The 24,291-nt window shown below is 40.4% G+C and overlaps 1 protein-coding gene across 1 annotated transcript; it reads right to left on the bottom strand.

Moving 5' to 3' along the window:
- On the bottom strand, nucleotides 1-21,225 carry usf2 (upstream transcription factor 2, c-fos interacting). Its single transcript, XM_023974960.2, has 11 exons — nucleotides 20,813-21,225; nucleotides 10,797-10,837; nucleotides 10,549-10,661; nucleotides 10,135-10,263; nucleotides 9,827-9,989; nucleotides 8,547-8,634; nucleotides 8,218-8,262; nucleotides 7,500-7,558; nucleotides 3,250-3,344; nucleotides 2,887-3,015; nucleotides 1-2,570 (listed from the first exon to the last, which is right to left on the bottom strand). The coding sequence occupies exons 1-11, from the start codon at nucleotides 20,848-20,850 to the stop codon at nucleotides 2,481-2,483; spliced, it is 990 nt and encodes a 329-aa protein (XP_023830728.1). The 5' UTR covers nucleotides 20,851-21,225; the 3' UTR covers nucleotides 1-2,480.
- Nucleotides 21,226-24,291: the final 3,066 nt, after the last annotated feature.

The following is a 24,291-nucleotide window of genomic DNA, read 5'->3' as shown; positions in this document are numbered from 1 at the left end:
TCAGTGTATATAGTATATTTTATTAAAACACATTGGGTGTGTCTATATATGAAAAATACACGTTTAAAAATGTTTGACCAATCGATTGGTCGAAAGAACAGCGGACTCTTGGAGGACCAAGAGTTTTTTTTCAGTTGGGGACAGCCCTATTGGCAATACAAGACAAATTGACCTACAAGTTCAAAATTACATGGCAACTATATTCTCCCTGCTAGCTCATGCTAATGAAACTAAAGTCTGTTGTCCATATTTGTTTCAGTTATATAGTATATTGTTGTCCCTATCCGTCTCAAAGGATGACTCTTTTTCATGGTCCTTCGAGCCAGAAAGGGATAATTATAGCGAGTAGTAAACATTAGGTTAGCCACTCCCCTGGATAAGGTGTTTTAAACAGACAAGATGCCCCCACATTTTTTATAAGGGGGTAAAGGATTGCTTCACCATTTCTGAACAAATCTTTTTTTAATGTAAATAGTATGTTATATAAGTGTCCACTTTTTTAACGATTTCACTTGGTTCTGAGAGACCACCCGCAATAGACTTTCTCATTGCTCGTTCTGCAGTATAGGAGCTACGGAAAAATACATCCTTTCAGAAATGGCCACACTCTCAGTGTAGTGATGCAGGTCTTTAGATGTTGTACACTTCAGAATAACACAATTTCAACATTATATTCCATTTTATTAGACTCAAGCCATTTCCCCTACCAGCTGTGCTGAGCGGGCTACATGGAGAAGCAGCATACTGCAGAACGAGCAATGAGGAAGTCTATTGCGGGTGGTCCAAGTTTCTCAAAACCAAGTGAAATTGCTAGCGTGTCTGGACCCCTCTACAACATGCCCTTTACATCAAAACAGATTTGGTAAAGAAATTCTGAACCAATCCTTTAACACTGTAGCTCAATTTTCCAAACCCACCTCTTGCCTCTATCTTCAAGGCACTAGTATAGACCTAAAAGGATATGATGTAAGCAATACAGAAAATGTCACCTAGCCAATCAGAATGCAAGTTGGAGCAAACACCACATTGCTTACCTATCCCAATCCAAGTGTAGGGCCTAGGGATCGACTTGGAATTGGGCATATAGCTCTTGAAAATGCACCTCCACCTTACTACAGAACCAATCCAATGATTGTGTCAATGCTATAGTATGAACATTGAAATGTTATTGTACAATTGGAATAAATCTTGCCAGTGGTTAGAATGCCATGCTGTGATTGCTTTCAGTGGAGATAAAACAAGGATGCTGACAACCTTCACTCACAAACGATTCCTTTAAAGCACTGCTGACCTGGGATGTGCTACAATTATCCTTCATAGCACTGGTTCCCAAACTTTTAAATTACTGGAGGACATGGTGAAAATCCATAATATACAACTCTCCCTCAGATCCTCAATATTGAGTTGAGTTACCCAGTGTCCCAAATTTGAATTGAATGCCTGTAAAATGAGCATCCCCTGTCATAGAGACTCAGGGACAGTTATCATCTTATACATGGCAACGCTGACACATGCTCCAATTAATGTATTGAATACCGGTAAGTGACCTATCACAAGCAGATACATACCATGATTTAATGCCAAATATGCATGATTACCATATAGTGAAAATGATATTCAGGTTAAATGATTTATTGTGCACCAGATGGGACTACACAAGAGATAAGAGAAATTAAGCAAGGAAGAGGGGACTGAAATTAATTTGGGAACCAATATTATATATTGTCCTAATGACCTGAGCTATGCTATCACCTACTGCCCTGATAGTCTGCAATGTCAGGCCTAGTGTCAATACAACAACCATACCTTTACATCGCAGGCCTTTAAAACAGCTTAACCAGTATTCTCTTATCTACCTCCACTTGACAATGAAACAACCCTTTGAAATGGTGTGCATCAAAGGATGAAGGTGCCTGATTTGTCTACCATGGTTTGTAATCTCTAAGGGAAAATGGAACAGCAAAGTTCAGCCCTATATTTGCACTATGATCCCTACTGCCACTGTCTTTTCATTCTGTATACACATTCATTGTAAACTAATACATTAAATGAGAAACAAAAGGATTCATTCATGTCAGACATGGTAGTATTACTCACAACAAATGCCCCAAAAAAGCCATGGAAAACTGTAGCAGGTTAAAACAGAATAAATGTGAATTGTCATTGTCCATAACAAAAACAGAGTTAGGTGAATGCACGACATTTGAAGAGTTGGCTATTCTTTGAGCAGAGGTGGGGAACTAATTTAGTTACAGAGTCATGAATTTCAGCTTTCAGCCTTGGAAGAGAGTGTGTGTGGGGGTTGGAGGGGGCTTGATCAGTCAGCAGTTCACTTCTTCCTCTCAAGCACTCTGTTCTGTGTGTATGCGTGGCAATTTCTGATGATGCATGCACGTGAGCATGTGTACTTTCATGTATTCTATAAGTATTTGTATTTTACCAGTGAGTAAGTAAGAGTGTGTGTGTGTGTGTCCAGTAGATCACTGTGGTGTCGTATCTCCATTGATCTCTATGCCGTGCTGTTGTAGCTGAGCTCGAAGCAGTGCATTGTCATTCTTCATCTCCTCAATCTATAAACATGATAGAACGTCGCAATTAAACAATGTTAACAACCAAATGCCAACACTACCAAATGTGAGAAGACTCTTCAATGTAGGCCTTTTATAAGACCTTCATACATAGGCATAAAAAATTACCAAACAAATGCAAACAGGCTGAAACAGGGAGGGACTAAAATAAACTTGTCCAATAAGCAATTCTCTTTTTCGTTGCAAACTTTTTCTGTTGTAAAATGTTTTGCTACAATGTGAACCAATGAATACACCCGACGTGTTGTTGACACAGACAGCATAGTGGAATGTGCGAGTTACACATATAAGTGTGTACCTGTTGTTTGAGTAGCTCGTTGTCTGCCTGAACTCTCAACACCTCTTTGAAGCTGTCCTGCAATCGTTGGTTATTCTGTCTCAGCTCCCGGATGTAGTCACACGCTTTCGACAGGATCCCTCCTTTACTCTGGAGAGAAGAGGTTGCACATTACTTCTATTATAAGAAATCGTGATTTCGAACAATCTGCCATTGCGGGTCAGATTCTCAGACATAGATTAAGCCTAGTTTTGGACTAAAAACCTATTTCAATAGAGAGTTTCCATTGAGCATGTTTTCTAGTCCGGGACTAGGCTTAATCTGTGTCCTGATAAAGTTGGTTCTATGGGACTTAATCTCTATAGGCAAATTGACCACACTCACTGCTCCAGTCTTAGTACTGTCTATGTTGCAGTCTGGGATGATCTTTGAGAGGGTGACAATCCAGTTGTTGATCTTGTCTCTTCTCCGTCTTTCCACTGCAAACACAATAATCCCATATTTTAGTTGTCAAAGCTACAGCATGAGCCATACTCCTGTGGTGGTAGAATTTGGGGTGAGCTGTTGTAACTTCAAGGGATACAGTTCATTCGGAAAGTATTCAGGCCCCTTGACTTTTTCCATATTTTGTCATGTTACAGGCTTATTCTAGACTCTTCCTAGAGCTGGCTGCCTGGCCAAACTGAGCAATCGGGGGAGAATGGCCTTGGTCAGGGAGGTGACCAAGAACTCGATGGTCATTCTGACAGAGCTCCAGAGTTCCTCTGTGGAGATGGGAGAACCTTCCGGAAGGACAATTTCTGCAGCACTCCACCATTTAGGCCTTTATGGTAGAGTGGACAGACGGAAGCCACTCCTCAGTAAAAGGCACATGACAGCCTGCTCTGAGTTTGACAAAAGACACCTAAAGGACTCTCAGACCATGAGAAACAGTATTCTCGGGTCTGATGAAACCCACATTTAATTCTTTGGCCTGAATGCCAAGCGTCACGTCTGGAGGAAAAATTGCACTATCCCTGCGGTGAAGCATGGTGGTGGCAGCATCATGCTGTGGGGATGTTTTTCAGTGGCTAGGAGACTAGATTGACCTGCTCCAGAGCGCTCAGGACTTCAGACTGTGGCGAAGGTTCACCTTCCAACAGGACAACGACCCTAAAGCACACAGCCAAGACAACGCAGGAGTGGCTTCGGGACAAGTCTCTGAATATCCTTGAGTGGCCCAGCCAGAGCCTGGACACGATAAAATATTTCTGGAGAGATCTGAAAATAGCTGTGCAGCAACACTCCCCACCCAACCTGACAGAGCTTGAGAGGATTTGCAGAGAAGAAATGTGAGAAACTCCCCAAATACAGGTGTGCCAAGCTTGTACCCAAGAAGACTCGAGGCTGTAATCGCTGTCAAAAGGTGCTTCAAGAAAGTACTGAGTAAAGGGTCTGAAAACTTATGTAAAATGTGATATTTCCATTTTTGTATGGAAGATTGACGAGGGGGAAAATACTATGTAATCCATTTAATAAAGTGGCTGTAACGTAACAAAATTTGGAAAAAGTCAAGGGGTCTGAATAGTTCCCGAATGCACTGTAAGTGAGAAGGTTGAAGGCAATTACAGGAAGTTAACTAATTGTTTGATTGGTAATAAGGGAAAAGTTAGTTGTGATACTGTATGTATTAGTAGGAACCGGATAGACTACATTGGATATACATAGTTTAGACTACTTTACAGCAGGAATCGGTTGGACTGCATTGAAGGTACGGTTAATGAAGTTGGTAGAATTGTGTCGGTTGAGAGACGTAGTTGGATAAAGAGAGATGAAATTGTATGCGTGTATAATGCGGTTACTAGAGATTTTATAAAGTAAAAAAAWAWATATATATACACTTGTGACGTACGTAGGTGGTGTAAAAAGTATTCGGAGAAATGTTCATTGGCCCCTTTACGGATCATTTGATAATGATAAGGTTAAAGCACTGCATGACAGTCTAAAGGGTCTGGGAAATAAAGTCTTAGACAAAGGTTGGCACATGTTCTATGCTTTTTAAACAGCTTCCAATGAAAAATATCATTGCCACGTTAATCAGAGCCTTCGTAAAGAATGAAAGAAATACCACCCAATACCAATACATTCTGAAACAAAATCCATGCCCTGTTCAATAGGACCATTGAATGATGAACATGATTTTCTGTATTCACCCACGCAACCTTTTAACTTGATAGGTAGACTTGTTAACTTATGGCTACAATTTATTGTACTCCCGATGGAGTTTTCGTTGATATCCCCAGCAATGAAGTTCTAAACCAATTTGTGAGTAGGCTAAATTGAACCACTCCACAAGACGGAGTGGGAAACTGGCTCTCAGTCGATTCTGTCTCAAGTACCAGAAACCTTATGGACAGAGGACTTCTTTGACAGTGGACTGTTAGGCAGTGCTAGCCCAGTTATAATAAATGTTGATCCCAGAAAGAAACTCAAGTCTCAAGGGCTACCTTAAAAAATGTCTCTCCATTTCTGAATTGGCCGATGTATTTTATAATTTCGGTGATATTAAATCTCAAAATAATAGACATTTAATGAGTGTGAGGCAGAAACTGAATATCCAACGGAAATTGGTAATAAATATATATAGAGTAACATTGCTAAGGTAGACTAAAATGTAAAAGGGGACAATGGCATCCCCCATCCATTAAACCTTACAATAGGGGTAAAAGTAAAACATTGTTTGAGAGTGATCCGTGTGTATTATCAGTAGTGATTGAGGGGGTTTTCATATCGGGAAGAGTATAAGGATCCTAGTTGAAGGAAATAGATATGGAAACTCCCGAAACTAACAAAGACAGTGATAAAATGGAAAGATTTATGGTACTCATGGTTTATCAGTTGATGCTAAATGTAATGAGTGTTGACAGTATGTGAATGATATGTTATTAGTGGCTTTCAGATAGCACTCTAATAATGCCATATCTTAATAATTTGAAGGAGCTAAGGTTTCAATACAAGATCACATAAAGAAACAGAGGGATTAAGCCTCGGGTCAACACCATTTACACAATATACTCAACTGAACAAAAATATAAAAACACAACATGCAACAATTTCAAAGATTACAGAGTTACAGTTCATATAAGGAAATCAGTCAATTCAAATACATTCATTAGGCCCTAATCTATGGATTTCACATGACTGGGAATACAAATATGCATCTGTTGGTCACAGATTCCCCCCCCCAAAAAGGAGGGGCATGGATCAGAAAACCAGTCAGTATCTGGTTTGACCACCATTGGCCTCATTCAGCGTGACATCTTCTTCACATAGAGTTGATCAGCCTGTTGATTGTGGCTTGTAAAATGTTGCCCCACTCCTTTTCAATGGCTGTGCGAAGTTGCTGGACATTAGCCGGAACTGGAACACGCCATTGTACAGGTCAATCCAGAGCATGCCAAACATGCTCAATGGGTGACATGTCTGGTGATTATGCAGGCCATGAAACAACTGGGACATTTTCAGCTTCCAGGAATTGTGTACAGATTCTTGTGACATGGGGCTGTGCATTATAATGCTGAAACATGAGGTGATGGCGGCATATGAATGGCACAACAATTGTCCTCAGGATCTCGTCATGGTATCTCTCTGTGCATTAAAATTGCAATCGATAACATGCAATTGTGTTTGTTGTTCGTAGCTTATGCCTGCCCATACCATAACCGCACAGCCACCATGGGGCACTCTGTTCACAACGTTGATATCAGAAAACCGCTCGCCCACACGACGCCATACACGGGGTCTGCCATCTGCCCAGTACAGTTGAAACCCGGGATTAATCCGTGAAGAGCACACTTCTCTAGCTTGCCAGTGGCCATCGAAGGAGAGCATTTGCCCACTGAAGTCTGTTATGACGCTGAACTGCAGTCAGGTCAAGACCCTGGGGAGGATGACGAGCACGCAGATGAACTTTCCCGAGGCGGTTTCTGACAGTTTGTGCATAAATTCTTCAGAAACCCTCAGTTTCACCAGCTTTCCAGGTGGCTGGTCTCAGACAATCCTGCAGGTTAAGAAGCTGGCTGTAGAGGTCCTGAGCTGGCGTGGTTACACGTGGTCTACGGTTGTGAGGCCGGTTGAATGTAGTGATAAATTCTCTAAAATGATGTTGGAGGCGGCTTATTGTAGAAATTAACAATACATTTTCTGGCAACAGCTTTGGTGGACATTCCTGCAGTCATGCCAATTGCAAGCGCCCTCAAAACTTGAGCCATCTGTGGCATTTTTTTGTGAGAAAGCTGCACATTTTAGAGTGGCCTTTTATTGTACCCAGCACAAAGCGCACCTGTGTAATGATCATGCTGTTTAATCCGTTTCTTGATTAGCCACACAGGGATGTAAACGAATTTGTGCACATTTGAGAGAAATACGCTTTTTGTGCGCACGGAACATGTCTAGGGCCTTTTATTTCAGCTCGTGAAACATGGGACCAACACTTTACATGTTGCATTTATAATTTTGTTCAGTGTCATTTTTTTTTTATTATACAAAAAACATTTCTTAAGGCTCCTCCTTTTTCTCTCTATGCCCATGGTAAATCTGAACTTTTACTTTCAAGTTTCCATTTGCCAGATAAATACTTTCTATAATCAGTTTACCTTCATTGTGTTGTGCTCTCCTTCTCTCATCCCTAGGTGCCCGTGGACCATCCATCTTCCTGCAAAGAGAGACAAAGACAAATAAATGATCACATTTTATGTCACCGTTAAGCACTGTCAAACCCACACTCATAAAAACAAACAAATTGACTGTATTCATATACATTGCGCAAATTTAATAATTTAGTCAGTCATTTAGCAGACGCTCTTATCCAGAGTGCATACATTTTCATACTTTTTTGTACTGGCCCCCCATGGGAATTGAACCAACAACTCTGGCATTGCACGTGCCAGGCTCTAGCAACTGAGCCACATGGGACCTGCATGAATCCACCATACTATCAACAAATTATCTATTGATAAGCAACTGCTTGCTAATGTTTGGGCTATGGTTAAAGTAAGGCTTAAGCTAAGGGTTAGGATAAGGGATAGGGCTAGGGTTAGTAGATTGTTAGCTGAAATGTTACTGACTGTAGAGTATCTATGGATGGACTATCCAAATAAAGTATTCCGGAGACGTTTCCTCGCCCCCATTGAAGAGGACTCCTTCGGTGAACTTATAACCCAAAGCTATATACACACACACTATACATCACGTTCACCTGACAGGTACACTAAGACATATGATTCATCACGACTAGTGGATTCACCACACATCTGCCAAGGATGGGAGGAGAGGGGGTTAGTTTTAGAGGATGCGAGCGAAAGTAGTCCTCACCAGTTTGAACTGCCATGCTGTAGTATCTCATTTTCACCGTGGTCTCTGGGGATGGCAGGTAAGTGGGACAGTTTTTTGTTTTCTCACGTTTTGATTTCTTTTGAATGTTTTATCATGATCCACACAATCACAAACCAAATCATGCCAAAATTGGCRGGTAAATACAAAGAGGTGATCATTTCCTGAAGGTTTAGCTAGGGAAAGTCCATTCCAATGTGGAGTTGGGAGGGAGAAGTGAGATGAACATCAACCACGTAGATGGGGGAGCATTGGGGTGTGATGAATGTGTATGGAACACTAAACTGTGTGGCAGGTGAAGCCGTACTCACGTGGTGTAGGTGTGTGTGCGAGGGGCAATGGTCCTTGGCGTGCCAGCTTGCAACCCATCAGGTGGGCTCATCATCACATAGAACTGACCTAGTGTCAGAGGTAGTACAAATCAGGGATTTATATGATTCCCAAGAAAGACTATTGTGACTTAACGTCTCTGGCCCAATTGAGATAAAGGCAATAGTCAAAACTATATTCAGTCAAATATATGTATTTTTACAGACAATTATTTACTGTGTTGCATGTGGGACATATTTTGGAGATGGACCATTGCAAGGCAACAGTTAGACACGCGAGAGAGTGAAGGGAGGACCACCCTGTGAACTCCGTGAGCTAGCAAGACGGCTATTTTATTGTTTTAGCTATTGCTTTAAAAAGCTGTTGTAATGCGGTCTGAGTAAACCAAAGTGATGAACTCTTAGCTAGTCCCGCATCCCAGACCACCGTGAGGACAGCATTGGATTTGTTTTTGGTTCAACCATCATTGGATGATTTCTGCTTTTTCTCTCTCCGCTCAGATGCTCGACAGACAGATGCTGTGAGAGACTGAGCTCTGGGTGATTTTAGTAACGTTAGCTACTGGTTGTGGTAAAACAAGCGATGAACTGTAGCTATATAATTAGCTACATTGGGACCAGTCTTGATTATTCGAGGAGTACTGTGTTTTTATCCTTTTCAGAAGAGGGACTTTTTATCTACCGTGTTTGAATGGGACAGCCACTGGCCCGTTCGCTTCTCATCAGTCACGATCTGGATTTAGGGCTGTGAGTATCAGGTCCTTACCAATTAAGTGTACATAGATGTAATTGAAATTATGTTGATAACTTTTGGTTAATAACTTGATTCAAGCTTGAGTTTTGGATTGAAACTGAATTGATACGTCTTGACTTTAATAATAAAGAATGACTGTACATCTTGTTTGTTGTGATCATTCTTTATCATAGTTCAAGGGGATATCTATTTGTGCCTTTTCTCCCTGTAAATATAGATCTTTAGGGGTACATTACTTATTAGGTGGAGGCACTGCACTACATTATTTATGGTTACACACACATTAACCTTCCCATTCTGACTACAGACCAMATACTCCAACACCAAGATACTAGGTTAAAACTGATTGGAACTCAGAAGAGGGTTACAAATGAATTAGTAAAAAAAAAATATATATATTTATACAGTATATCTTTGATCAATACCATAACATAATGCTATGTATGAGCTGCACTAGTGAATGGTTACACTATATGTGGGTTTCATACTAGGATTGGTGGCTACTCACCTCCGGCCTGTGTGAGTGTTGGGTCAGCCTGCACCGACACTGCTGTGGCTGCCCCATCACTGACACTGACAGTGGCAGCAGGGAAATAGGCAAAACGCGTTTCCCCTCCCACCGTCTCCCCCGCTGGACTACCCCCATTACTGAAGGGGTTCTGAATGACAGCCTAGCGAGAGAGAGAGAGAGCGAGAGAAAGGGCAAATTAGACAGCACTACTCCCCTAAGATGATAGGGTATGCCCACACACACACACACACACACACACACACACACACACACACACCACCCACACACACACACACACATCACACACACGAGCACCTGTGCACTGCTTGCTGTACTCCAGTAAATGCAGCAGTGGAAACCACACTGACTGCCCCAGTCCCGTCGCCTGTTACCTCTAGCTGGTCATCTGTCACTTGGACCACACGATAGGTCACCTGGAGTGAAGAAAGTCAAGGGGAGAGGTCAGGACAGGAGTATGCCAAACATTTCAGATATAAAGTTTATTCTGATTCTTCGCCAAGTACATTTGACATGTACCAGGAATTTGACCTGGAGAAATGGTGCCGACAACAATAAACAGAATATACAGACAAAATTATTTACACATAATCTACAGATTCTTCTTGTTATTTGTTCAGCCAGACAAGGGGAGTTTTGTGTTACTGTGGTAGTAAGAACTGTGTGTGTTCAAAATTGGCTAGGTCATTGATTGAGCTCACCTGTCCTCCACTGTTCTCTGTGCGGAACTGGTATTGAACATTATGATCCGCAAAAGCTGCAGCCTGCTGTACACTCTCTATGGTAACTGCAGTCTGCTCCTCTGTCCCCACACCTTTTGAGAAAAACACACTAGCATGTTAGAACCCACACTTAAGCGCTCTCTCTCACTCACACACACACACACACACACACACATTCCATAATTACCCGTTTGAACTGAGTAAATTTCACACACCCCGATACCTACCTTCCAGTTGTAGAATCTCCTCTGTTTCCTGTTTCTCGTGACTGATGGAAAGAGAAGGGATTTTTTGTTATAAACACTCATATTCAATTGATCAGCTGTGTGCTATAGGCTAATTAATAATAGTCCAGCAGATAAGAACGTAATATACCAAGATCGTTCCACTTTATGATACAAGTATCGAACTTGATACACTAATACTAAATACCTTAAGGAACATTTTAAAGATTGGAGGCAGTCTGGGAAGCATGTCAGTCAACCAGGGCGGCCATTTTAATAAATGGCTGCCAATCGGATTTCCTGTTAAAAGAAAATAGGGTAAAATCACTCCAAACAATGTTTTTATCTGCCCACTATATAAACCCCACAGATAATAAAGACAATAATTCTGATCATAAAATAGCTTTAAGACCTTCATGGGGGTCATATTGAGGTTATTTTGATCATAGTCCAGTGTCGACGGGAAAAATTGTGGACCTTGTGATACAGCCACCAAATTTCACACACAGCTGGGGCATGTCTAAAGAAGTATTTTTGGCTAGTCATCATATATTTTGTCCATTACCCCCTGGCGACCAAAGGCCACAAGGACATAATACATTCCCATGGGATTTTACATAAAAAGTAACGTGTACAGGGAAGGTTTGCTGTAAATTTTCTTAACATTTACACAAAACAGAATATTACATTACAGTGCCATCAGATAGTATTCATACCCCTTGACTTATTACAGATTTTATTGTTGCTCAACTCCATTCTGTTTATTTTTTATCCTGAAACTCCCCAGTCCTTAACGAATCCAAGCATACAAATTATGATTGAAAATATGGAGTGGTAGTCACTAATGTGTTGTAGCCCTGACACAAACATAATGCTTTGAATTGAGGACAGAAAGTGAATGCTTTGCCACATTTTTTACAGTATTACTTTAGTGCCTTTTTACAAACATGATGTATGTTTTGGAATATTTATTTTATTACTACACTACCGGTCAAAAGTTTTAGAACACCTACTCATTCAAAGGTTTTCTTTATTTTTACTATTTTCTACATTGTAGAATAATAGTGAAGACATCAAAATTATGAAATAACACATATGGAATCATGTAGTAACCAAAAAAAGTGTTAAACACATCAAAATATATTTTATATTTGAGATTCTTCAAAATAGCCACCCTTTGCCTCGATCAGCGAACACCCATATTACTTTTTAAAGTGTTTACATGTCAACTACTAGAACTAACAATTTTTTTGCCCACAGTTTCACCACTTTTCTACAAAAACATTTAAGGTTATGTATATATGGCATCTTATTTTGTTTTCCAGGCCCCCCTCAAACATTTTCAGCCATTGGGCTGTATGTACCAATTATTTAAGGAGATATGGCCATGTGAATCGTGCTCACAACGGCCCCATGCAGCTGGTTGGCACCTGTACAAAAGCCCTCAGATTGGAGCAGCATACTACTGAGATGTACTTGATCAACCAAGTTGATTTCACCTGTTGAATCTCTCTCAATGCCACACACTTGTCACATAAGGCCTGCCCTGATAAACCCCCCCCCCCAAAAAAAATATGTTAGGAGCTTAAGTCATAACATTATGATGTCATGTAATTTCCTTGAGATACGGTGCATTCGGAAAGTATACAGACCCCTTGATTTTGTCAGGTTGGATGGGGAGCGTCGCTGCACAGCTATTTTCAGGTCTCTCCAGAGATGTTTGATCAGTTTCAAGTCCGGACTCTGGCTGGGACACTCAAGGACATTCAGAGACTTGTTCCAAAGCCACTCCTACGTTGTCTTGGCTGTGTGCTTAGTGCGTTGTCCTGCTGGAAGGTGAACCTTCGCCCCCAGTCGGAGGTCCTGAGCGCTCTGGAGCAGGTTTTCATCAAGGATCTCTCTGTGTGCCTTTCCAAATCATGTCCAATCAATTGCATTTGGTCTTCATTATGGGGTATTGCATGTAGATTGATGACGGAATTTAAAAAATATATATATTTTAGAATAAGGCTGTAACGTAACAAAATGTGGAAAAAGTCAAGGCATGGCGCCTTTGGTTTAATAGATTCATCCTTATCACCTTTACATTATGTTATGCAACCTGCTTATAATAGCTCTCCTTTGTTGCAGAACCACAAACAAATCTGACTTCACCATGTCCAACCACATGTCCTTTATACATGTTGGAACATTGGCGTCGGCTTGCTCTCTGACTATAGCAGAGTATCCCTGGTGAAATCTATCCAACAAGTTCCCCCATCTTGGGTTTCTTTGCCTATTTTTCAGCGGCCATATTAGAAATGACCGCCAGGGGGGGGGGTAAAGGACTAAATCTGCGATGGCACTATAGCCTAAAATATTTATTTAGACATGCCCTAAGTGTGTGTGAAATTTGGTGGCTCTATCAAAGTCCAATTTTTTCCCCTATAACCGCTGGTCTATGGTCAAAATGACCTTGATGTGACCTCCATGAAGGTCTTAAGAGTACTTTATGATGATAATTATTGTCTATATTATCTGTGCGGTTTATTTAGTGGGTAGATAACATTACAAAGTTACAAAGTCATTTTTATATTGTTTGGAATGACTTTACCCTATTTTACTTTGAACATGACATCCAGATTAACTGACAAGCTTCCCATACTGCCTCCAATCTTTAAAATGTTCCTTAATGTATCTAGTATTAATGTACCAAGTCTGATACTTTTATCATAAAATGGAACAATTATTTCACCTATTCGCTGGACTATAAGTGACTGTGTGTACTAGCGGTGCATGAGTCAGCCATTTTTTCACCTGCCCGCAATTGCTAATAAGCCATCCACCAGACTATATGTGAAAAAGTGAGAGAAAAAAAAWAATAATAATAATAATAAAAATAATAATAAAAGACGGCATAACTATTTTTTGACAGGGGTGTAGGAATTTGTTGTGACTGATTTTGATATGTTTTTGCATATCATTTCAACCAATTTAGTAGGATATTTGTTTCATTAACCTCTCTTCTGTCATTATATAAAAGATTTTACAACCCTTTTTCTCTCCAATTTAGATCTTGTCCAACAGGCTCGGGAGGCAAAGGTTTCGTCATGCGTCCTCCGAAACATGACCCGCCAAACCCCGCTTCTTAACACCCGCCCGCTCAACCCGGAAGCCAGCCGCACCAATGTGTCAGAGGAAACACAGTTCAACTGACAACCGAGGTCAGGCTCCAGGCTCCCAGCCCGCCAGAAGAACTCGCTAGAGCACAATGATCCAAGTAAAGCCCCCTGGCCAAACCCTCCCCTAACCCGGACAACGCTGGGCCAATTGTGCGCCGCCCTATGGGACTCCCGATCACGGCCGGCTGTGATACAGCCCGGGATCGAACCCAGGTCTGTAGTGACACCTCTAGCACTGCGATGCAGTGCCTTAGACCACTGCGCCACTTGGGAGGCCCCTTTTCTGTCATTATGTTGCCCTAGATTACTAAATAAACCCTTGCTCACCAGAATAATGTCATAAATGATTGAAGCATTCATTCTATCTAGTTGACATCGGTAAAGTTACGTCATTTCTGGTTCTTTCTTGGCGCAAAGATGCTTAGGGACTGGGGTGAAAATTTGAGCTATGACGGTCTTGGAATATGAGGTTACATAATTGGCCAGGCCAATGTACACGGTCACCGACATAACTGTTCGGGGATGAGGGAAGAGAATTTTTTTTTTTTTACATAGATATGCTTCTTAATAAAAACCTATTTGAAACAAGCCAATACACTTTGTATTATCATGGCGTTACATTATTATTCAGGTTATTACTTATTAAATCAACAAATGCCAGGTTGGAGAGAATCTGTCACATTTTCGTATTGACAACATAAACAAAGACATATGCCTACCATGTCCTTGTCTGTTGGCTTTTCGGCATATAAAAAAAAAAACAGATCCTATTTCGACGCACAAAACCATTCAAACAAAGTCTGATAGGTTCTCTCTGTCATTCGATGGCATTGGCATATGTTCTTCAAAGAGAGGACACCGTAATCAGAGAGATAACGCAGCCTAAGCTACTGGAAATTGGTATTTAACAATATTTTTAAAAATCAGGACAGGAGCGTTTGCTTTTTAATAAAGAGATGGTGTCCAGACAAGATACTTTAGGAAACTTTCTAAATGGACATATAGGCCTATAGAGAATCAGCAAACTCACACACCCCTGTAAAAGCACACATCAATCAAAGCCACCAACGCATGTCAGACTCAAGAGCAAATGCTTTGCCTTTCCTTAAAATGTATTAAAAAACCTAGGTCTACCTTAGGCTTTCCAAAAGTAGGCTAGAAGATAATGAATTGACAAGGAAAGTATGAAAGGGACAGCTATGCTATAGTATGAAGATGACATAGACAATCATTAAAAGAAACAGCATATTTATCAGCGATACTGATTATCAAAGGGGAGAGTGTTGGAAAGAATGCATGTCAAATATTAATATTATTATAATACTTCTACGGACTTCACTGTCTTACTGTGTGAGGTGAAGAAATTTTAAAAAATGACTGAGAAGCCCAACTGGGCACTTTCCTACATTTGACATTTACGAAAAGCAGGCCAGATACTTTTGTGTGTGCTCAGGCACTTGCGTGCCATCAACACTAACAGGATAGAGAAACCAGACACATGCTCATTGCTCTCACATGGAGCGTGTAAATTATGGTATGAAATAAACCAAAACTTGTTTCTCACAAGTGGAGCAGGTTGTGAGCTCTGCAAACAACGTTTCCACTCCGACAATGAGATGGGTATATTACTGTAATTAATACATGCATTAACAGAAATGTATGTAACCAAATGACAGGGATTAACGGTATTCTACTTTGTGGGGATAGGAGGGTGTCAATTTTTGTTGGGCTCACCTAGGGTGGTATATCGGCCAGTCTATCAATTAAGAAAAGATTCTGTATGAAATAACACCATGCCAGATTGGAGAGGAAATGTGCGCATTGTAGGCCACAGAGCCAGAACAACCTTGTCGACTGCTGTTGAATAATTAATGAAGTCAGACAAACTTTTTTTTTGTTTAAAGACAGATTTATTTACTAGCAAGGAATGGAAATGTGCATTGAATAAAAGAAAGTCCACACATACATTTATTTTTGCATAGTACTCTACACCCCGCGCATCTAGGGATGAGCTGCTCAAGCATCAAAGGAAAGTTGGAAAGAGGACACATAGTACGTTTAATAGCCAGACTAAGTTGCTTTTGTCATTAGTAAACACTCCCGCTATTAGGTCATGTTGATCTACATGAAAATGAAGTTAACATTACATTTTTTTTTAAATCCTCAAATGCATGTAGGCCTATTTAAATGGTTTTGACGGTTATTTTATTTTCATGGCGGGCTTCATCCATAACCATCAGTTATTCAATTACCGTCACAGCCCTAATGAAAATGAAACCCCCCCCCACCTCCCCCAAAAAATAACAGGAAAGATTTTCTTTGCAAAATGTCCATATGACATCAGTTTCACCGGTTGTAAGGAAAGAGAAATCTGTGAAAATTACCCAAAATGTTTATAATAAGATTTCTGTTCAGCTTGGATGAATAGGCCTATTTTATGTGGTTGGAATACTATCAGCTTTTATGATGCTGATAAACATAGCACCTTTACAGACGGTATAACTGTGCATTCACATTCTGTCAAGATGCTAAAATAAATACGGTTGAAGTTTGAAGTTTACATACACTTTAGCCAAATACATTTAAACTCAGTTTTTCCACAATGCCTGACATTTAATTCTAGTAAAAATTCCCTATCTTAGGTCAGTTAGGATCCCCACTTTATTTTAAGAATGTGAAATGTCAGAATAATAGTAGAGAGAACGATTTATTTCAGCTTTTATTTAATTCATTACATTCCCAGTGGATCAGAAGTTTACATACATTTAATAATTARTATTTGGTAGCATTGCCTTTAAATTGTTTCACTTGGGTCAAACGTTACAGGTAGCCTTCCACAAGCTTCCCACAATAAGTTGGGTGAATTTTGGCCCATTCCTCCTGACAGAGCTGGTGTAACTAAGTAAAGTTTGTAGGCCTCCTTGTTCGCACACGCTTTTTCAGTTCTTCCCACAAATGTTCTATAGGATTGAGGTCAGGGCTTTGTGATGGCCACTCCAATACCTTGACTTTGTTGTCCTTAAGCCATTTTGCCACAACTTTGAAAGTATGCTTGGGGTCATTGTCCATTTGGAAGACCCATTTGCGACCAAGCTTTAACTTCCTGACTGATGTCTTGAGATGTTGCTTCAATATATCCACATAATTTTCCTTCCTCACGAAGCCATCTATTTTGTGAAGTGCACCAGTCCCTTCTGCAGCAAAGCACAACCACAACATGATGCTGCCACCCCCGTCTTCACGGTTGGGATGGTGTTCTTCGGCTTGCAAGCTTCCCCCTTTTTCTCCAACATAACAATGGTCATTATGGCCAAACAGTTCTATTTTTGTTTCTCAGACCAGAGGACATTTCTCCAAAAAGTACAATCTTTGTCCCCATGTGCAGTAGCAACCGTAGTTTGGCTTTTTTATGGCAGTTTTGGAGCAGTTGCTTCTTACTTGCTGAGCAGCCTTTCAGGTTATGTCAATATAGGACTTGTTTTATGTGGTATAGATACTTTTGTACCTGTTTCCTCCAGCATCTTCACAAGGTCCTTTGCTGTTGTTCTGGGATTGACTTGCACGTTCCACACTAAAGTACGTTCATCTCTAGGAGCAATATGACGGCTGCGTGGTCCCATGGTGTTTATACTTGTGTACTATTGTTTGTACAGATGAACGTGGTACCTTCAGGCGTTTGGAAATTGCTCCCAAGGATGAACCAGACTTGTGGAGGTCTACAATTTTTTTTTCTAAGGTCTTGGCTGATTTCTTTTAATTTTCCCATGATGTCAAGCGAAGAGGCACTGAGTTTGAAGGTAGGCCTTAAAATACATCCACAGGTACACCTCCAATTGACTTAAATTATGCCAATTAGCCTATCAGAAGCTTCTAAAGCCATGACATCATTTTCTGGAATTTTCCAAGCTGTTTAAAGGCAGTCAACTTAGTGTATGTAAACTTCTGACCCACTGGAATGGTGATACAGTGAATTATAAGTGAAATAATCTGTCTGTAAACAATTGTTGGAAAAATGACTTGTGTCATGCACAAAGTAGATGTCCTAACCGACTTGCCAAAACTATAGTTTGTTAACAAAAAATTTGTGGAGGGGTTGAAAAATGAGTTTTAATGACTTCAACCTAAGTGTAGGTAAACATCCGACTTCAACTGTACATTAATTATTCATTTTGGTTGCCTATCCTGACGTGAAGTTTGTTCTATAGATAGTATTCGACTCTGATGTGTGCCACAGAAAGTATCTGACTCTAGCCACAAAATTAAGGAAATTATTAGGGGGGGATTTCGGCAGGCAAGAAAATGGCCTTTCTAATTTCCTTAAATTTTGTGGCTAGAGTCAAATACTTTCTGTTGCACACATCATAGTCAAATATTTTCTATAGAACAAACTTCACGTCAGGATAGGCAACTGAAATGTATAATTTATATATGTGTGTTATATTAAACATAGAGGAGGGAGTAAAATGTATGCAAGCAATAAACATTTCAGAACAACTACTAGTTGAATAAGACATGGGAGAGATGACGAATTTTGTCAAAGAGATTTATTTATAGACTCATACACTTGAAACAAATAGCCAAACCAAAAACTGCAGACATTACTAGTGCGATCAAACTGACATAAAAAATAAAATGAAACGCAGCCTAACGTGATCAGAAATCTCAACTAGCAAGGAAGTCCCAGCAATGAAGAATTGAGTGTGTGCGCGTTCACGCAAAGAGAGAGGGGGGGGGGGGGTTCTGGCAGGGGAGAGATTTGACACAACACCGGCAATGGTATCAACCCCCTTTACCACTTCAACAAATATTTCCCAAACATGACTTTTCTTGCCCTCCCTTCTCTTTATTTTYAACTCTCCATTTCACAGCTTTTCTAATATTAATCTCCAACATTTTTGCCTCCAAAAATCAATATTACCTTTTTCTGCCCGTTCCCAAAAGCATTTAGGGATTGATGTGTTTGGTATTTGGCGTGCGTAGTTAGGCCCTAAAGTTTAGGCTTACGCACCAATGCCAGATAGCCAAACATAATTAAAGAAAAACCTCAAGGTAGCCTATAGATATAAATGGCACAATATTATACCTTTATGGACTTATTTATGTATTGTTATCTCTTTATTCAACCCGCCTGCCCCTCATCCACACAATATGTAGCCTAATGACCCTAAAACAGTCAGCCCTGCGGATATAACAGGAGACTGCGGGTTAGGAGTCAATCCGTGCATTACTGTGTACTTCTTATACCCTGACTACACCACTCGCGTTGCAAAATAAATTTAGGAATATATGTTATTCAATTATTGGACCCAAACTGCTTGTGCCGCCAACGAGCGTCTGCTTTGCCAAGGGCTAAAATAGAAGTCATTCCTATTTCTGAGGCAGATCGCGCTGCAAGTCCTGCCTCTCCCATCTCCTCATTGGTTTATAGAAGCAGGTACCCACGTGCCATCTCCTCATTGGTTATACCCACGTGGGTGATTAAAAGATGAACTGTTTTGCCTGTTGTCGTGGTAATAATATGAAAGTGTAGATGACAATCACCATATAAATTCAAAGATGAAAATGCCTGGAAGGAGGAGAGAACTAGAAACGATTCGGTTGACCGTTTTATGTGTGGATTAATTGTCGGAGTAGAAGACCTTGTGCATTTCAGGTAAAATAGCAACTAAATGTTTTTTCTCAGGACAAATTAGCTAGCAACAGCAAGCTAGCTAAATAGGACAAATTAGCTAGCAAGTGCAAGCTAACTAGCCATACACGTTTAATGCTTTTCGACCTGTCCCCAAATTAATGTCATTGGTTCAGAGTTTGTTTTGATATTTTAACCTGCGTGTCGTGATCGCATTTGGTGTAGGGGGACAAAATAAATGTATGCACGATAGCGCACGCGCGCAGCTGGTTTGTGTTCCGTGTTACTGTACACTGATATCAGTAGCAAGAGTGCCCCTGGCGTTGTGTTAGCGGAAAAAAGATGACATTCTAAATGTGGACTCATCACCATACTAGACTGCTAAAGTTGAATTAGTAAAATTTACCCATATTGGCTGACGTTTTTTTTGTATTTTTACCCATATTGGCTGACGTTTTTTCCCTCCACTTCGAAAACGTTGACAAATTGGTAACGCCCACTTAATCCTTCGAACAGAGGCTAAAACATTATGACTGCAGTCTCTGTCTAAGGCAGAGCTCAAGACCGTGCTGTTAAGATAAACTTTCAAGGATTGTATGCGCCTTGGGTGTGAGAACGCGCTTTACAAATTAGATAAATTATTATTAAACCAATAGTGGAATATTGCAAAATTATATAATGGAATCATTGAAGCAACTGCATTATTCAAATGTAGCCAGTTTCATGTAACCAATAAATGATATTATCATTGCTGTTCATTATGGGCTGCAAACAAACAAATCACAGGAGGATAATGTATTTTTTTTTACTGGCGTAACACTGAGAATTATAGAAGTTGTGTATATACATCGTGCATTATTATGAATCTTATTTTGATGCATTTCTCAACAAAAATAGCGGCATCATACACTTTCTAATCACATCACTGACATTAAAACCGTTGTAATACTTTGACAGTTACAGCTACATAGTTGACCTACAAGACTGTCGCTGGTCTCGCTTGACTGAGTCGAGAAAATAAACCATAGCAATAATAACTGAATGCAAAGCACGACATATTAAACAAACACGTTAAAAGATATTGGTCTGATGCATTGGATTTACAAAACTAAATATATTACAGGAAATAAAACATGTGTTCATATAGCTATCGCGCTAATGTGTTGCAAAGATGGTGCCTAGGCCTGTGAAGCTATTGTGAGCGGTGAGCGTAGAATGCGTTTTCTTACCCTGTAGAGCTGTCCAAACTCTGTTCATGCATATCCATGAAGGTTACAGTTTAAAATGTGATATTCAGCGACACTGAAATACGGAGTTGGAAGTACTGATCACGGGGACAAACAAGGGTCATGTGAGAAAGACCGTCCAGAACACGTGAGGTACCGACCGGGCAAACAGTTAAAATGGAGACCGCTGCAGAGCTGGAAGGTGGTTTCGTTCTGTGTGTTCTTTTGACTCTATCACGTCCCCCTCTTCTTGGAAAATCCGAGATTCGGTTGTCAGAATTGGCTACTGTAAAAGCTTCTAACGAAATTTACCGTAGGATTTATAGATGGGAATTGGGCAGATATTTCCGTGACTAACTGGTTTATTTTGTACCTTCTATAAATGTTTTATTTATTGTTCCCTGGTTGGGCTATTTGCACTCATAGTGGTGTTAAATGTATCCATCCGCAAGGCTGCGTATAAAGTTGCCTTGTCGTTGTCGATAATAAAGTATGGAGTGGAGTCTATTATAAACACGGGTTGACTCTTGATTCCGCTGAACTTGTGAAATTAAAGTATTGTATCCGAATCATTCTTGCTCAGCCTTGAACAAAAGTTTGTGTAGTCATTGCTGGACTGACTGAAATAGGTGCCGGTATTCATGTTGGGTCTATGTACTGTTTGTATTTTGGTGCAAGAGCTCCACAATACTTTTGAGCTAATATCCCATAAGAGGAACAGAAGCTCAAGGAGTATAACATTTGGGGTGCCGGTACTCAGCTCCGGTGAGCTCCTGCCATAGTCAAGCACAGTGTCTAGTGCAATTGAAATCAGCAGCTTAACTTGATTACCCAATGAGCATGTTGTGCACATGCCCTGGGCCCCTGAGCTCCACAGCCCCCCATTACCAAAAAAGTTTGCTGTCAAAGAAATACTGCGTCTAAAATCAGTTTCTTTACTGCAGCAATTTTGCTGTGTAACTGCAGTCAGAGTGCAGTATAAATACAGAACGCTGCAGTTATTCCACAATTACTGCGTCCAAAATACCACAGTCGACTGCAGTTACTGCACTTTTATTGTAGTTTTAAAACTGCTATATTTTTTGTAAGGGCCAACAGACATTGTTTTGGGGGGTTGTGGGTCCCCTGGAGGTTGTGGGCCTGTCATGCCAAATAATGGCCCCCAGCCAAAAAGTGTCCCGTGGTCACTTTCGTTGCTGTATCAATGGTATGATGACCTAATGATTTGAATTTTGGAGATCATTACAGCCTAAATTATGTTATTTTCTTCCCTGCTATGCAAATAAGGCTGATTTCCCCAACAATTTAGCTGTTGCAGTTGTGTTTAGCTAATAAAATGAAAACATTACTTCTAACTACTTTTGGGCATCTTGTTAACATTACAACAACATGACATCCATGTCTTAAACGTTGCAACATTTCAGAAATAGCAAAGAAAAATAATTACCTTTATTTAACTAGGAAAGTCAGTTAAGAACAAATTCTTATTTTCAGTGATGGCATAGTGGGTTAACTGCCTTGTTCAGGGGCAGAATAACCCCTGTTCAGGGGCAGAATAACCGATTTATTACCGTGTCAGCTTGGGGATTTGATCTTGCAACCTTTCGGTTGCTAGTCCAACACTCTAACCACTAGGCTGCTGGAACTAATAAATACCATCAAAGAATACCTTACAACAATGAACACCTTGTAAAACAGCTGTGAAAACTAACCTGGCAGTATTTAAGATTGTTATATATAAACGTTGATATTTTTTGGGTACAGTTGTGTCATTTCTTTTACACTCACATGGCAATCATAGACTAAAATACTAAATTCTGGTGTGTGGAATATAGAGGAGGTGGTTGCTGTGTGGGTGGGAGGTTATGACTGTCATTTGTTCTCAACAGGCAGCCAGTCTCTGAAGGGGGACTTGAAGAGGGAGACTGAAAAGTCCAGGGCCTGCTGCTCTCTTTGTTCTGAGTGTTTGTAGTACTAGTGTTAACTCACATATTATGTGCCCAGTATGATAGAGCAAGAAAACTTTCTTGACAGATAATAACATGACAATAACAGTAGCTGTAGATGATGTAATGAAAAGTTGGAGGGTGGTTGGTAATGGAGGACATCAGGTGGATCCACGTCTGGGTGTTGGGCAGAACCCCTAGCTCCTAGAAAAACCGGTCCAGAGTTAAAGGGAACAGGGTAGGAAACAGAGACGTAAACAAGCAAACACACAGGTTACATTTTACTGTGAGAAAATTTGATGGATTAGTGCAGTGTTGTAAATGGGAGATTTGCACTTTTCAACAGTTTTGGAAGGTATAGCCTACCGTAAGCTGGTCCCCAGGTCTTGCCTTCCTTTCTTCCTTCTTCCAAACCAAGTAATTTGCCCGGATGTCAAAGCACTTGGTGTCCTTGATTCTCCACCGGTAGCTCTCCTTCTGTTTCTCCTGTGACTTGTCGATTCAGTGTCACATTGATTGATAACAGGAATATATGCAATTATATTTCATATTACAAAAACATTTCTTACATATCTCTTGGAGGGCCAGAAAATAAATTAACAGCGGACAATAATTTTTACCTGGTCAAAAACCTCCACATCCTTCTCAGTCCGTGCCTGAATGTTGTCCTCGAAAGTGTTCTGATCTGGTTCAACAACAGTGATCTGAAAGTACATTATAGTCAATCACAAATTTGAAAGACTACAGTATATGCAATAATTGTATGTACAATTGCATTGTTTACCTCAGTCAACAGCTGCGGCTCCCGTCCGTACTCAGTGGAGGCCTGGATGCTTCTGTTGTGTGCAAATAGAATTACCTTCAGGTCTCCCACCCTTCCTGGTACCAATCAAGGGACTTGCCCATGGCAGTCTTGAGGGTCTGGTTGGCCCATTCACCAAACCTGGAGGAAGGGGTAGGAAAGCGAGATCTATTTACAATGCAAGATACTGAAATATGTATGATTATGTACCATAGAAAAACAAAAACAAATTGTAAAAAGTAAATAAAACAAACCATTGGTGACAGAATATAACCTATTACATCTTTAACTTGTTCCAGCGTTCATGACCTCGGTCACTCAAGATGACCTCAGGAAAACCGTGGATGTTGAAGATGTCCATCATCGGCTTGAAGGTGGCCTCGCCAGTCTCTTCCTTAATAGGTATCATACAAAACAGAAATACATTTTTGGTTCCAAGCACCCTTTTTAATGGGTTACAGAAGGGGATTTAGAGTTAAGCACGTTCTCTTCCTTTACTGACCTTAATGGTGTTGCCTCCACGCACTTGGTGAAGTGATGATTCGCCGTCAGACACTAGCTGTTGCCATTGCTGGATTTCGTGAAGGGTCCGATGAGGTCCATCCCTAACATTTAAAGAGTTAGAGAGAAGATTACTTTATTCTTACCCATATCTGTGTCATATAGTATGCAGATTTTCATATTTGTAAGGATACTGACACACACACACACACACACACACACACACACACACA

Source organism: Salvelinus sp. IW2-2015, linkage group LG30, assembly GCF_002910315.2.
Source record: "Salvelinus sp. IW2-2015 linkage group LG30, ASM291031v2, whole genome shotgun sequence".
Classification (NCBI taxonomy): domain Eukaryota; kingdom Metazoa; phylum Chordata; class Actinopteri; order Salmoniformes; family Salmonidae; genus Salvelinus; species Salvelinus sp. IW2-2015.
This window is presented reverse-complemented; position numbering and strand designations above follow the sequence as displayed.